This window comes from Onychostoma macrolepis, chromosome 15 (genome assembly GCF_012432095.1).
Source record: "Onychostoma macrolepis isolate SWU-2019 chromosome 15, ASM1243209v1, whole genome shotgun sequence".
NCBI classification, from domain to species: Eukaryota; Metazoa; Chordata; class Actinopteri; order Cypriniformes; family Cyprinidae; genus Onychostoma; species Onychostoma macrolepis.
Window position 1 is genome coordinate 14,952,857 of NC_081169.1, and position 17,565 is coordinate 14,970,421.

Sequence of the window (17,565 nt, forward strand, 5' to 3'; positions counted from 1 at the left end):
TTTTCCTGGCTGCGAATGTGAGAAGATTGTAAAGTCTCTTTTCATTAGATAAAATCAAAGCTTTATCCAGCAGACCAAGGATCAAAAATAAAGGATCAACAGCCAACTCCTTATCAAAGAGATTACTCATTTCAGATACAATCTTGGCCCAGTATATTTGCAACTGATTACATGACCAAAGTGAGTCATGTGACAGTGAGTGAGAGTGCCAATTTGTGTTTTGCACTTAAGGCATAGAGGTGAAAGGGTATCGTTAAATGCATGTCTATGGTTTGGTGAAATATGCAACCTATGTACAATTTTAAATTGTATGACTTTGGCACGGTTACATACCGAAATGGATTTGGCATATTTCCAAATATTACCCCATTCTTCCTAACTTATAGAGATAGAAAGTTCCCTCTCCCAAGCAAGACTATTATTCAAAACTACTTGTCCCTCAAATGTAACACTAAGAACCTTATATAACAAACTCACTGACTTCTTTCCAGGTGTTTGAAAAAGTACTTTTTCTGTAGGAGACAGACTTCTATTAGTACATAACAAGGTATCTTTCAAAATATAGTTTCTAATTTGTAAAAAAACGAAAAAAAGTCCTGTTTTAATAGTTGGTATTTCGGTCTCAAATCCTCAAAGGACATTAGGCCTCCTTCAAACACATCCTTAAGCGGATTAATACCTTGATTCACCCAAAATTTAAACCTCCCATCAAATCTGCCTGGAGGGAAGTCCGGGTTATTCACAATTGGCGTAAGAGCAGAGGTTACTTTAGTTCTTCCCTCAAAACGACAAACAGCCCTCCATGCCTTAAGTGTATTTACAGTTACAGGGTTATCACAGTTCTCCAATAAGGATTTCATTTTTTTTTGAGAAACAACAGATCCATAAAGGGAAGTTTTGACAATGACTGCTCAAGGTCCAACCAAGTAGAAGAATTATCGAGAACAACCCAAACAGAAATGTATCTTAATTGTGCAGACCACTGATATAGCTAAATATTAGGTAAATCCAATCGTGAATCGAGAGAAAGCACTAACCCATCAATCTCACGCTGCTTAAAGACTTGTATAATATTAAGAAGACGTCTCATATTATTACAAGATGAGCTGCCTTTTATAAAACCTATTTGGTCATCTTTGATAACATCTGTTATTACATTCTCCAAACAAGAAGCCAGGATTTTAGCTAACAATTTCCTATCCATATTTAATAGAGATATGGGTCTATATGAAGAGCAGGCTTCGGGACGTTTACCTTTTTTCAGTATAAAGGGAATTATTAGCTTCTCTCAGAGATTCAGGAGCTGCCCAATGTTAAATGCATGGTTAAACATATTAAACATAGGTTCAAGTAACAAAGTGTGCCATTCCTTATAGAATTCACAATATATGCCATCTGGGCCTGGCACTTTTCCATTCTGCATCTGTGAAATTGCCTCCATTGACTCTTCCTTAGAGATAGGAGCGTTTAACTTTGCTTTCTGCTCTACTGAGATAGTTGGTAAACTAATTTGGGGGAAAAAAAGCTTCTAATAGGGTAGTATTGCTACTAGACACTTCAGTATTGTAAAGGTTCTTATAGTAATCTCTAAATGTGTTATTAATTGACATTCGATCATAATGTAATTTATCATTTGTGTCTAGTATTGATATGACTGAATGTGAATCACTTTTCTTTTTAGTAAGGGATGCCAGAAATTTGTTTCACAAACCTCAATTTGTTTTCTGCATTTTGACTAAGCAGTGAATCTATAGAGCACCTCAGTGCTGATATTTCTTTGAGTAACACCTTATCTGCAGTCTTAATATAATTTTCTTCTTTACTCTTCAAGGCCTCCTCTAATAATCTTCGGGTCTCATTTTTTTTTTTTACATTTCTTAGAAGTAGAAAAGGACAAAATTAATCCTCTTATATAAGCTTTACTAGTCTCCCATAATAGAGAAGAGTCTCGCGTGGTTTGAGCATTAATAGTATAGAAAGGTGTAAATTCCATAGAGAAAAAAGGTTTAACTGATCTTTGAGTATATTAGTGTTTAATCTCCATTGCTGAAAATTATCTCCATTTAATGCCTTTATCCCTAAAACAACCATAGCATGATCTGAGATTACAATATTGTTAATACAACATGATATAGCTAAATGCACTGAACTCTTAGGCATAAAAAAATAATCAATCCTTGTATAACATTGATGTGGTGGGGAGAAAAAACTATATTCTCTCCAAACATCTATAAATTCTAGGTCCTCACAACTGCCGTTAATTTGTTTAGCTATCTTAGATGGAGCCACTATTTTATGGGGAAATCGATCAATGAGAGGATTTAACATACAGTTAAAATCACCTGCAGCAATCATATAATCCGATCTCAAATCATGAAAGTCAGCAAATGCCTTGATAAGGAAATTAGAGGGGTACCCTGGAGGATTAGCCTGACTACGTCAGACTTCGTACTTCCGCTCAATTTCATTTAGCTTCTGTACTCAGTCTGATATAGCAAACCATCTCCCAGATTATCTCCGGCTCCGCAGCAGCCGGGCCAACCAGCGAACAGAGGGCGGGCTGAGAGCCGTGACCTAGACGCTAAGCGCCGAATTTAAGATTGCAGTTTAGGTTTAGGTGAGGGAAATCTAAAATGACAGCAGACATGGAGACACAGGATGCTATTCGCTCTGTTGTGGAGAATAGTCCCGGCATTTGCCAACTGAAGCCCGAACAAGAAGAGTGTTTGGTTCACATTTTGAATGGAGGTGATGTTGTGGCCCTACTCTGACAGGTTTTGGGAAAAGTTTAATTTATCAACTGTTGCCGATCGTCAGCGAGAAACTGGGGAGGCCAAAGTGGATGCGTAGATTTACTTCACATAATCTGCAAAAGTCGTTCACAGCCATCTTCATTCCGGTATTTCGCTCAATGGTTTTGTTTTCGCCGCATACCTGTGTTTTCAGCGGAGGTTCGAGGCGGCTGAGCCGGCAAATAACATACGTCATAACCAACCGTTATGTGATTGGCTTACGGGTACACCAATGATTTCAAACTTCAGACAAGCGCCCGCCCATGAGAAAGTAAACGCTTGTCAATTGTGCCCTTCCAGACACTGTCTATGAAGCAAAGCGAAGTAGCAGAGTTTGGTATTACCAGAAGAAAGATACAAAGAAATAGACTTGCCGTACAAAGTACCATTTATAATAACAAAACAGCCTCTGTCATCTTCTGTCAGTTTAACAACATTCAGTGGGATGTCCTTTCTGATACCCCTCTACTCTTTGACGAAAAAGATGATGAATATACTTGATTATATTATATTAGAGCAACGCGTAATCCATCTGCAGCTCTCCAAGACTAATTTTGACCTCGTTGAACGCTCTTCTCTTCTGCACCACAGCCGCTGAGTAATCAGCAGGTTTGATCCCTCCGTATCCTCCGGTAAGCATTAATGCGGTAATGCGTACATTACATCTCCTTCCACAATTTTCCAAATCGTCTACTTGCTCAGGCAAATCACATGTTCATTTTTCCAAGTGTTGAATCTTGGTTTCATTGGCAGTGCATGTAGTTTCAATCACTTCGATTCTGTCCTCTGCTTCTTGGACTCGCTGTACAATACTTTGAATTTTAGACGACTGGTTGTCTATCGCTTCAAGAACCGTCGAGATCTTAGCATCGATCACTGCGACAATGTTGTCCGCCATGCTCTTCATAGCTTGTATAAGGTTAGGCTCGGTGACAAGACTATCAGCAGTCGCCTTTTCGGCCTCTTCCTCATGGGTTAACCGGGCTGTAGCTGGCATTCTATCCATGGCCATGGCTGCTGAACTGTGGATGTTTCTCGGCGCTGCTTTTTTCGCACTCCTCAGCAAAATACCCAACGATTTGTTAAAATAATTGTTTATAGGCTCATCCTATCAAATTAAAGCTTGCCAATGAGCTACTCTTCTGTCTAACTGAAAAGGAAATCCCCTCCGAAACCCAGATTTCTAAGTAAAAGTATCTAATTTTATTTTACCTCTAATTATTAGACAAATACTGTAGGAAAGTTGGGCTTTTCTGATATTTGTGCTACAGTACATGTCATAGAGCATAATGCCATTCCTGTGCAAGTTCCTGAATGTTCCATCGTCTCAAGTCCTCATTAAACCTACCAGGATAATTCTGGATAAGTACTTCTCCTTCACAGAGAAGTAAGCCAAAACTCCCTGTATAACACACCAGGCACTCATAATCTTTTCCAATGGTGCGTGTGCTGTATTTACAGTGTAGCGTAGTGTGTAGCATGTAGTGTGTGGTGTGTACTAGCACTCTTGGCTAAGAGCACACTGAGGAGGGGTCGATTCTCCGTAGGGGAGAAATCCTGTGTGATGAGAGCATTTGAAAAGGAAATGTAAAGGAAAAGCACACACTGTTCTTCACATTTGGGGAGTAACGCTCCGCTTCACTCCAAGACCTGAAAGGGCTTAAGTTATCCGGGTAAAAGTCTCAACGTGGCTTAATTGTTTAAATGTCTTGAACAAAGTCAACTGACCCTTACCAATCAGGGGCCATCCTGCCAGGACCGGTAGGTTAGCGTATGTTCGCTCTTCCTTGGGTTACTTGATCCGTGCTTAATCACAGCGAGCAAAGCTTGTGTACGAATGAACGAATGTGACATTCTGACTCTTACGTCAAGAGCGGCCCACCACCCTCCCTTCTCAGTGTCTGCCATGAACTGGCTCGCTGCCAGTGAGGATAGTCTGAACGGTCTTACTCTCACCCGCTACCCTCCCACTTTATCTCTTGCCCTCCTTTCTATCTCGATCACAATCTTGGGCTTTGTGGCTTGTGTTATTCTGCCTGTTGACTGCTGTGATTTTATTTAGCATGGGTCACTCACTTTAAAGTGAGTGGGTTAACAACTAGTGGACTAATCAGTTTTAAGGAAGCCCTGTGTAATTAGATTGGCTTTCTGGTTCACCTGACCCTGACTGGATGCGTTTTGTTTAGGGGCCTTAATTAGTGGGTTAATTCAGCTAGCGAGATCTTGAGACATGCTTTCAAAATACTATCTATGACTTGACACTATAAAATAGACAACAGTGGAATCCATGCTAAAATATATACTTTAGGGGGAAAAAACAGATACACTATTCTATTGCTTTTTATTTTTCCAAGCACTATTTAAAGTAAGTTTGGTGTCAGTAAGATTTTTTATTTTTTTTTGTAAAGTAATACTTTTATTCAGCAAGGATGTATTTAATTGATCAAAATTATCAGTAAAAACTTTATAATGTTATAAAAAATATATATTTCAAATAAATACTGCTGTTTTGAGAGAGTCATGAAAAAAAAGTATTCACAAGTTTCCAGATAAATATTAAGCAGCACAACAGTCTTCAAAATTGATAATAAAAAGACATGCTTTTAAGCACCAAATCAGCATTAAAATGATATTAGAATGATTTCTGAAGGATCATGTGACTATAAAGACTGGAGTAATGGCTGCTGAAAATTCAGCATTGCATCACATGAATAAACTGCATTTTTAAATATATTTAAATAGAAAACGGTTATCCTAAATTCTAATAATATTTTACATTAACTGCAAATAAATGTTAATTTTAATATTAGTTTATAAAACTTTAGTTAATAAATCTTACCCAAACCAAACTTCTCAACAGTAAGTGTACATTACCTTTGGTTTTAATCTTTGAAAGCGCTAATAATTTAATACACTTAAATGCAATTGAACAAAATTCAAAACAAACATCAGTTTAGTCCTATTTACATGTAATGCTTAAATTCACTTGTAGCATTTTAAATTAATTGTATATAATTGGCTTATTATAAAAATAATATAAATAAATAATCAGTTTACTGGTATCGACCAGAATTGTAATATCACTGCATCCCTACCAGTCGACCTCATTAATAGACTAGACGGTTACAGGATGACTAGTTTACTAGTGGATCATCATGACTCATTTTATGTTCCACTGCTAAACGTCTCCGAGCAGTTAGAGCCCTTCCTCTTTATACAGTCCAGACACACACAAACTGTAGCCAAGCACTTATGGAATGTTTTAATTGACCAGGCTTGAATTTCATGAAAAAACAGCAACTGCTGCCAGAAAACCTCTCCTAGTGGCAGCTTCGTGTGCTACGAGAGCGTCTCACCTTCTGTCATGAAGTAAGGGATACGGAAACGGCCCTCCAGAACACGCTGCCGCAGGACGGGGAGAGAGGGGCCATCGAAGGGCAGGGCGCCACACACCAGCACGTACAGAACCACCCCCATACTCTGTAGGAACACACACACAGCGTCAGCTCAGTGGTGAATAACACGATTACAATGTGCAAATGTGCAGGTGCACACACTTAAAGGGATAGATCACCCTAAAAATGAATATTTATTTTCCCTCATGTCAGTTCTAGCTTTGTATGAGTTTCTTTTTTGTGGATCACAAAAGATGATGTTTAGCAGAATGTTAATGCTGCTGTTTTCTCATTGTATATGAGAATCTTGCCTAACAAAAAAGTCATATGGGTTTAGAAGCGACTTAAGGGTAAGTAAATGATTTTCACTTTTGGGCAAACTCTTCCTTTAATGGCAGTAAAAAGAGAGCAAAAGAGCTTTCACATGATCTGATTTCTATCTCTCTCACACGGACCACAGGGTGTTTGGTTTATGCTTTGACGTCAGCCGAGTTCTCAAAGGTTGAATAGGTGGTAACACAAACAACAGTCAGCTGACTCACTAATCATTTACTGTCAAACACACTGGTGTGAACCTGCATGGATACGCCGGCTAGTCAGATCAGTGCAGAGTGGCATTACCCAGATGTCCAGCTGGGGTCCCTCATACTGCTGTCCCTCAAACACCTCCGGGGCTGCATATGGAGGACTCCCACACCATGTGGCCAGGGGCTTTCCTGACTGGAAGAAATTTCCAAAGCCAAAATCTGCAATGATGAAAAAAAACAGAGAAAGGTGATATAACAATGAAACTGACAGGGTTTACTATGTCTGTGTTCAGGGACATCAGGGAGATCACATTTCAGCTTTAGGGGGACAACAAACGGGAAGGTTTCATTACAATATTGATTTTATACCCAGGTTCCCATACCTAGTGACTGGTGAACTTTCAGTCATTTGTGACTGCTGTGTTTAAAAACAAAAAACCCTGCACATATTCTTATAAACCGATTTAATAAATTACCCTGTTGTTCAAAAGTTTAGGGCTGGAATGATTTTTTAATGATTTTGAAGTTTCTTATGCTCACAAATACTATAATAACAGTAATATTCTGAAATATTATTACAATTTAGAATAACTGCTTTCTACTTTAATATATTTTAAAATGTAAATTTATTCCTGTGATGGCAAAGCTGAATTTCAGCAGCCATTACTCAAGTCTTCAATGTCTCGTGAACAGAAAGTTGAAGAGACTAACATTTATTTCTTGTAACATTATAAATGGGTTTGATGCAAGTACTTATCAGTTTAATGAATATATGCTGGATATATGTATTAATTTCTTTTTACAAAAAAAAAAAAAATAATGATAATAATCATACTGACCCCAAAGGCAGTGTACATTACATTTCTATGACTTTTCCAGGGCTAGAAGTCTCAAATTTAAAATTCCAGATGCTTATAAGAATAAAATATTCATTAAAAAATAATGCCTAACACAGGTTTATGACTGGTGAGACATATTTATGGCTGTTAAATTTTCTCAATTTATCCACTTTTGGCAAGTGTGAATAATGGATCCTGTAAGTGTGTGAATCATTTGTCATCAAACATCAAGAGTTGGGAAATATAATATCCTTCCACTCGCATACCGTAATTCCTGTGCGAAATCAGTTTACTGATGAACCAGAGGTGTAAAGTTTACCTTAAATTACCCATGACTCTGAAAGTACAGACATTGCAAAAACATCCTTCTCTAATAACCTAAGCCAAAAACACATTTCCTCCACACATCCTCAAAGCTCACAGAACGATGCTTTTGCAGCCCACTGCTTTCTACTTTGATGACTAATATTAGTGCTGTACTCATTGAGAGGCCATTACCAAAAAAAAAAAAAAAACCATTTCCACACAAACTTTGCCATTAGTGAGTAATTTTGCCTGCAGTACAGTCAGACAGCATTTTTTAAAAATCTTTCAGATCCCATGAAAACAAAATTTGAGTTTGTTTTTGAGTCTGAGACTGCGTCTCTGAGGTCATCTATATGCTCGTGTTCTCCTACAAATTAAGTTTAGATATAATCATTTAAATTACCTCCATGTAATACTGCCTTGACTAGAATATAGTGGATAATGTTCATGGCTGTGATATAACTAAAGCCCATTGGCTATTTTATAAAAGACAAACCCTTCGAAATGTCTCATCTTAAATTCCTGTTTCAATAGGAAATACATCAAAACTACATCATGGGGTCTTTATGAAAGAAATAAACGGTGACTTCATTTATACTTTGACTGATGAGCTGTAACAGTGTAAATTATGCGAAAAGATCAGACTAAATTACACAAGGTCACTTAAAATTCCTATGCGACTAAATTGGCATTATACAGTACCACACTACGTCTACTGGCAAATGTTGTATAACACGGTATGCTGACAACAGCCAACGAAGAAACAGAGGGTCGCTAAGCCAGCACACAGGCTGAGCAGCATCTGTAATGGGGCTTAGTGGATCATGCCGTGCAAACCCTGAAGATGGAAACCGTCATCACCACCTCACTCTGACTTCAATGGGTTGGATGAGCTTTACAAAGTGTTCAGAGATTAGATACAAAGGCCACCACTGCCTGAAGCCAAAGACAGTGGTGCTAGATGGCCAACTATGCTCTCGGAAAAATATGAAAGTCCTTGAGTATAACAGTCGACCTTCCTTAAAAGCATAAGCTACAAGCCTGTATTTGTTCATAACTGTGCAGCCGTGGAAAATAAATAAATAAATAATCTTTTCCAGAAGGAAAAAAAATATATATCAATTTACTTGAAAAGCAGATCTGCATAAGATATTAGGATCTGCTTCCAAACAATACATATTTGAATTAGGTTTATTATTGCCATTATTTTCCTGTTTTAAGAAAAAAGCTCACTAAATTTTGTTAGATTTATACTTAAAACAGGAAAAAATGCCAATGGGGTAAAAAATAAACAACTCTAATTGTTGATCTTATTGCAATTCTACTGTTTTAAGGTTATATAAAAATAAGTTAGAGGATTTGATATTCCAGTGATAATTTCACCATCCCACACTGCAAAATTTAATATCATATTTTTTATAATAAAATTTATATAAATGTGTGTGTATTATATTTTGTATTTATTATATACACATATATACAGATTTTTTCCAGTGTATTCTGTTTGGGATTTAGTAATTCAATTTAGTAATTGAGATTATCACTGGAATGTCAAATCTTTTGATTGTATTTCAATTCCAGTGAGTAGTATTATAAGTTTGTCTAGAATCTGAGCTTCAGGGGCCTCATAAAATGAAAATGTGAACCTTAAGGGAGAGATAAAAAGCAGGCATGTACATTTTACATTGTGACTGATGTAAGAAGCCAGTATGATGAGTCCATATCAGTTGCGCTGACCCACTTCATGAGTTGAATGCTGAGCAGGAGGAATTGACGTCAATGCTCTAGGCAGTCCAGAGGCAGACATTACAGGAGCGAGCCTCAACATTCAATACAGGAATCACTCAATCTCATCCGGCCCCAGAGCTTAACTCCTGCAGCTTGGAAAACAGTGGCTAGTGCCATATTTACAGGCAGAGCTGATCTTTTTGTTACTTTAAATAAAAGCTTTTATTGAGGTCAATAGCTCTGGCTCTCATAATTTTGTTATGCAGTGGACATACGTAACCACGCTGTGCATTGGATTGGTGCTGGAGGTTGATTGTGTAAAGATCTCTGGGGATCCAATCCTAACAATTTTAATACGGTTTCCCAATCATTGCCCACCCCCAGGAAGTCTCTCACTCCCACAGGTTTGCTCATTCAACAAGATTTATGGGAAAACAGTTGTATTGTACACTCTTCTCTTGCTTCATGCTTTGAAATTTGAATATGTCATGTAATCACAATACAAAACTACTGTAAAACGAAAAATATTTTGCTCTATATATCTGTATAGTATGGAAATATGTGTTCATGGTTCATAGATTAGAGTTTCACGGTCTTCTTTTAGTCATGATGCAATCACATAAATGTTTGAAGTGGGACATAAAAGGCTGATGACCTTTCTTTGAGTGACCCAGCTTCAGCCATCTTCTGAGAGACTGACTGTGAATCAGTGTGAGGGCTAAAAGAAAAAGGACCTTTAACAAAGCCTTGCGGGACACTCCTCTGTGACTGGCGTCTGCATTCCTTGCTGTGCCAAACATCATAATCTACCAACATGATAGTGGAGTTTTGGGCAGAGAGCAGGTTGACATGTCAGGGAAACTGGCAATGTTTGGTCTGCGTGTGAATATGTGCGCACATACTGTATGTGTGTGGGAAGCTCTCCTTTTGCTGAGAGCATTGTATGGATGCTCAAAGCCTGGCTCACTTAATAGTCAGTAACCTCTTGATTGCTTAAAGTCAAATGAAACTGCAAATGAACCTTAGTCTGGATATACAGCTCAGCACAGAAAGCACCTGTGTGCTCTTGACGCAAGTCATGGCTCCACCAACTGAGTCATCATCCTGAGCGGTACAGCTTTGATTAATAAATTGCCCATCACACCCTTTGTCGAAATCGCAAAAATGTAGGTGAAAATCTTTCAAGGCAAGGGAAATTCCAAACCATTCTGACACCAACTTTCAGCTCAGTTTTGTGTATATAGGTGCTACAAACTTAAATGATGTTTTACATTACAACCCAGAGTCTCCACTTCAGTGATGATAAAAGCAAACACACAAACAACAGTTGTTTATGCTTTTTATTTGTGCATTTACCCAACTGCATAAATAAAAAGCATAAGTAAAATAAATAAATAAACCAATTTATTGTGCATTTATTGTATTATATATAACAAAAATTCAATTGTTATACCTATAAATTATATCAAATAATCAATCAATTATATCAATATAATCAAAGCTTGGGTAAATGTGTATATATGTTAAAATAATATAGTATAAATAATAAAATTATATGTAATATAAAATAATATAAAAGAGTTTTATATTTTACAACAATTCAATATCAATACCAATGTACCAAAGACTAGTAATGTATCAAAATTTTAGATAATGTAACTGTGACAGCCTTTTACCAGCAATCTTGATGTTCATGTGTCCATCTAGCAGCAGATTCTCCGCCTTCAAGTCCCGGTGAACGATGTTTCGATTGTGGCAGTACTCCACAGCAGACAGAATTTGCCAGAACTTGCGTCGTGCCTCTGGTTCACTCAGCCGTCCGTGCTTGGCTAGGTAGTCTAAATAAAGATGAAATGAGGTTAACTAAATATCACAAATACACAAAGCACAGACATTAATCAATTAAGCATTTTGCATGGGTAATATAGTGTAAAATGGGTCATAAAATGGTACTGGACAAAAAAAAGAAAAAGTTGAAAACCATGACCACACGTTGTACTGGGAAAGGCTCCGGCGGTGTGGTGTGGCTAGTGGCAGAGATTGATGAGCCACAATAAGGAGGCTCTGTGGTGTGTGAGTGGGGTAAACATCCCCCCGGATAGTGTAATCATGTGGTCACCACACCCTAGAGTACTGGGTCAGTCCCTGGCCCTCGGCCTGTAGCCAAACCTACAGTCCTCACACATTCCATTCCATACTCGACTTGGGATTACATTGAGGTGGGCTGGCAGAGTGACTGTGGGTACATGGCAGTGTGTTTAAGGCATCATTCTCTACATAAGCTGTTTTTCAAATATCAAAAACAATTTTCAAAAACAGATAGCAATTTGTGATCGTAGAATTACCTTGGATAACCTAGGTGTAGTCACATTAGCGTAGCTTCAGAGAAATTTCACAGGCAATAAAGACATTGTTGATTGTCAATAGTTTAGAAATGTATGAAGCACAACTAAGACAGAAGTCACTTTCAAACAAAACAATTTTTCGTTGGCAAATTCACGTTATTTGAAAATGTGCAAAATCTACAGGGGACCTTTTCGTCCGCACACGGAATTTCCAATCACGCAGATTCCTACAGAAATTATTGATTTTGGCAACAAAATTGTGCAGAGAGACTGCACTATAGAAAATACATTAATCATAAATAAATAATTTATATATAATATAATATAATGTCGAATGTAAAATTCATTGAGCTAACCAATTAGATACCAGATGCAACATTCTGAAATTGTGCTCCATTTTAAACTTTTTTAGGACTACACTGCTAATCAAAAAACACACCTGACATAGGAATGTCTCATATTTGTGTCAAATGGCCAGCAGGAATCTACTTTGAGATAAGATGTTCATACACTCTGCTTTATACCACTCAACCGGCTGTAATCACCCTCCCTAAATCACAGACTATGGACTTTGGCCAACAGAACAACATATCATTTCTGGTGTCAGTATACCAGGTACATCAGGCCTCTAAAATGCACTTGTTATACATGATTTTTTTTCTTTTCTTAGGCATGTGAGCATAACAAGATAGACCTAAAAGAGCCTGAGCTGACCTAATAAAAGTTGCTTCTACTTTATAAGTAGTACAACCGAGTTGCTCTCAACTGACCCTTACAAACCAGAGCGGCAGTCGCATCACAGTCGCATGGACTGACTAACTGCCTTAAAGAGGCACACGAGAGGAGAAAAAGCATTTCCTCTTCTCAGCAAGGTGCATTTTACTGCAGGGCTTGGGTTTTAAAGCATGAACTAGCTGAACCTTGTAGCAGTAGTGCCATTTACAAAAAACTAACCAACATTAATTCACTGAAATAAAATAAGTAAAATAAAATATTTGTTTAATTAATAAAATATTTTAGTAATAAAAATATTTCATGTTACATTTCATATGTTTTCTAAATATATAAGCATATAAAATGAATTTTAAAAGAATTAGAAAAATTGTTAAAAATAAATCAATAATACTTCAAAGGATACCATGGTATTTTATAATTCTTCTTTAATTAGATGACCATTTATTTGAAGCTTTTCACATCATTATGCTCTTTCATCATCATTCTTCATACTCTTCCTGTGCGAGTTTGTTTTAATTATAAGAAATATTTTTATATTTAAAAGATATCAAACAGTCTCTTCATTTATGAGATCAAACTGCATATATATAAAATAACAATACTATGGTATATTAAATATTCAAAAGAAAAACTATGGTACTTCCATAGTAAATGTGCAAAAAAACATGGTAATACCAAGATAAATTTGGTCATTTTCTGTTAGTGGATTCTTGCACACACAAACAAATAAACAAAACTATTTCCAACATACAGAATACATTTCCTCTGGTCTTCAAACACATGCACGCTCTTTCCAGGGAATCATAAATGACCTAGACAGGAATTACTAGTTTTCCTATACTACCTTAACCTACTACCATTACTAATGCTGAAACCTAAAATTGACAGACTAGAAATAGAGCCTGAGGGTAAAAGGCAGGGATCAAGAGGCTGAGGGCAGACACGGGTGTCAAGACTGATCAGCTGACATGTTCAAAAAGAACCTTTTCTCCAGCTGAATTTTTCTAAAATATGCATGGCCTACATTTCTCCCCTCCACTTCCAAAATTCAAATCAATGTCCCTTAGCTTTCTCTCTCTCTCTCTCTCTCCTGCTTTGCCTGTGCATTCTGCAGCTCCTACTTATTCGAAGTTGACCCAGTTTCCAGGTCCCTCTAATGCTTCGGCTCTGCTCTGCGGTGCTGGTGGAGCAGACAGGCTCTCGTGGTGGGCTTCTGGGCTGCTAAGCTCCACCACGGGGGACCGAACCCAGCACTTCACAGCACCAAATGCTGCTCTAGCTCTCTCTTCTCTCTCTTTTATCCCTGTGAAGATTATCTGATGGAAGTGAGTGCCTGTGTTACGTTAGGATAGCTTAAATTCAGTGTGATGCCAGCACACACCACTTGGTCTTAATGGTTCCAAAAAGTATCTTTCATAATTTGTGATTACCTGGAGACTTTTAGTCTTGATAGCGATGGCACATGCTGTAAATAAGTTGCATAATCACATTGTGCAACAGAGAATCACAATAGCTGGACAGCATGGCCTCTCCGTACAAGACAATAATTATGTGGTAATCTCGACAAAAACTGTCATGTACGTATTAGTTATGCTATGTCGACAGACCATTTTATTTGTTTTTTTATTTGTTTGACCTCGGCAACCTCATTTTAAGTCTCTATGGGACATATGGCTGTTATCTCACCCCGTAGTACACTTGGGTGGGAACTAGTCATTTGGTTTGCTCCAGCCACGACATCCCTCTTTATATCTCTTTCAAAACAGAGAGGCTGTTGTCACATCCAACACCAGGGTCATGGTGTCCACACAAAGTACACCGCAACCGCGAGATTGTAAAAGAATCACGCTAATTGTCTGTTTTATTGTCTAGCAATAAAACACTTTACCAGTGCTGATTGGTGGCTGGCCAAACAGAATATGCGTGACAAATATGTTTACCAAAAATACAACAAATATATCCGAAAACAAAACAGTGTTAAGTAATTTGTCTGTCTGCAATGAAAGCCGAAATGTTACACAATGCAGAACAGCCAATTCAAGCCAATACAGTTTTGGACCAATAGTATTTCACTGTGGGCAGGGCTTCTCTATCTATAGGCTTTATATTACAGAATTTCCCTTAAAACGCATTAAAAAAAATTTTTTTTTTTTAAACCTGACTCCCCAGGGTAGGAACAATTTCTTGGTAGCATATCACATTGCCGTGTACTGTGAAACAGACACACTGTTATGTAATAATAATGTGTGATGATTATGTGAGTTTTCACAGGTGGTGCACAACAGCTGCTGCTACAAAGTCAAAGAGATCAGTCACTGGAAGTGATGTAGTCTACTTTTACACCACTTTCACCTTCAAGAAGTGATTTTTAAAGGGATAGTTCACCTAAAACATGAAAATTCAAACCTGTCTTACTCTTCTCTGTGTGAATATACCACCAGAATATATTTTTTCCATTTACTGTAATACAAGTGAATGGCTACAGTGAAAAAATCCATTATACAATTTCATTACAGCAATCCATAGGAATTGTTCCCTAATATTCCATACAAGTCCATACAAGTCATACAATAGTTTTGTGGGAAAAACTAAATGGAAGAGTGAATAAGTACCTAAATTTTAGTGCAAATGTGTCAATTGAACTGTTATTGTGGAGCTTTTTGTTGTTTTTTGAAATTCTGAAAATTAATCACACCCTCATGTCATTCCAAACCCATAAGACCTTCGTTCATCTTTGGAACACAAATTAAGATATTTTAGATGAAATCCAAGAGCTTTCTGACCCTGCATAGACAGCAACGGAACTGAAATGCTTATGGCCCAGAAAGGTAGTAAAGACATTGTTAAAACAGTCCATGTATCGTCTCTTCTGAATGGTGTCGGTGACTGACCCAAGAGAGAAGAAATCTTTGAATAAAGTTGGTATTTTTGTTTTCTTTGCACACAAAAAGTATTCTCGTAGCTTCATAACATTATGGTTGAACCACTGATGTCACATGGACCATTTTAACAGTGTCCCAACTACCTTTCTTGGCCTTAACTTTTCAGTTATGTTGCTGTCTATGCAGGATCAGAAAGCTCTCGGATTTCATCAAAAATATCTTAATTTGTGTTCCGGAGATGTACAAAGGTCTTACAGGTTTGGAACAACATGAGGGTGAGTAATTAATGAACTATCCCTTTAAAACTTCAGTCCGCCATCCCCCACTCTAACTGAAACAGGTGACCAGTACTGGTACTGTATTAAACATTTTCCCTTTGTATTCGACGGAAGAAAGTAAGTCACTCAGGCTTTGAATAACAAGAGTAGGAGTAAATGATGACAGAATAAATTTTTTGCATGAACTATTCCTTTAATTTTCTTTGACCTTCAATTTTGCTCTTAGGTTCGAGCTTGTGTGTCAGACAGAACAGAACTCCAAAGCAACGGAAAGAAAGACAGCTGAGCCGTCAGAATATGATCATCATCGCTGACACATTTGTTGCTTGTGACTATGATGGTTATTCACACAGACTGTGTTTGTCTCGCCTGAGCTAATTTCAGCCTGACCTTTGTCACTATCATCTGAAACCAAGATGTTAGTCTGAATACACACTTTCTCTGTGTCAGTGATGTGGCATCAAGATAAACGTATAGTAAAATTGATAAGAGGTAGATTTGGCTGCCAGACAGCATAAGCAAAGCATCATGTCACTGTGAATCAACAACAAGAGCAAGAACAACATCATCCAAATATGGTAGTCAGCTTTTTTGCCGAATTGTACATCCTGCGAACTCTGTAAATCATCTCATGTAAGACTTTGCTAACCTGAATACAACATTCACCTGATAATGTATAGATGTATAGATATTTAGGCCCTGTGAGTATTATTGGTTGCTTGCTATTATAATAAAAATGATTCATTATGCAATATATTTCATATCAGGTACCAAAGTTTGCATCGCATCATTGTAAATGGTACCACTTACCAAAGATTTCCCCGTTCTTGGCATATTCCGTCACAAGGTACAGCATATTCTTGGTCTCCATGACCTGCGTGAGGATGAAAAAATAATGCATTATGGGTAAAATCCTCTGTCTTTGATGGCGTGCATTGATCCAAAATACACATGAACCACAAAGCGAGTACAAAAAGTGCGTTGAGTGATAAAATGACTGCTACATTCAGCTGAAATCTGAAGTGTCCCATTGAGTTCACAGTATTATAATGAAACGCATATGAACCAGAGTGGGATGCTGGTTTACTCGTAGGTTCGATTCACAGTGCAGTGTCAGAGCCAGCAATGTGTGGGAGGACTCCAGAATTAGCCAAAGAAAACAAAAAGATGAATAGACCTAAATGTAGTGAAGAGAAGCGGCGTGTTATAATTCAGAAACATTCACAGAGTCCCACATAAACACTACTGTCGGCCATTTATACAGTCAGTTTGTTTTAGTGATACATCGGCCTAGAGAGGCTTGAAATCAGCCTTATCTGAGCTCAACTTGTATGGGTTTTTCTGCTCTTGCCATTTAAAGGCATTACAGAGTTGACTAATAAAATCAGCAACTAGGCCAGAAAATGAATCATCTTTTAAACTCCTAAACTAATTCTCCTTTCCAGAAACATGTTTTGATGGAAGCTGTGATCTCAGAGCTGTTCAGAACACAATGATCAGAAAGCACTTCTTATCCCAATCAGCTGCCAAATAAGCAAATAACTGGAAATAACTCAAATTATCTCATATGAATAGTTGATGCTACACTAGGCTGTCTGTTATGTGACACACCAGCAGTGGTTAGTCACATAACGCCAAGGGATGGGTCATGCTGTTGCCAAAGATAACTGTCAACAAAATAGGACTATCAATAAATTTGAAATTACATAATATGCCTATTCTAATACACTGCAAATAA

At 37.6% G+C, this 17,565-nt stretch overlaps 1 protein-coding gene across 1 annotated transcript in view; it reads right to left on the minus strand.

Moving 5' to 3' along the window:
• Nucleotides 1-17,565, minus strand: part of sik2b (salt-inducible kinase 2b) — a 49,351-nt gene that overhangs the window by 25,957 nt on the left and 5,829 nt on the right. The window contains 4 exon segments of the mRNA XM_058799514.1: nucleotides 6,149-6,272; nucleotides 6,809-6,933; nucleotides 11,264-11,425; nucleotides 16,638-16,701. Of these exon segments, the coding sequence (XP_058655497.1) occupies nucleotides 6,149-6,272; nucleotides 6,809-6,933; nucleotides 11,264-11,425; nucleotides 16,638-16,701 (475 nt within the window).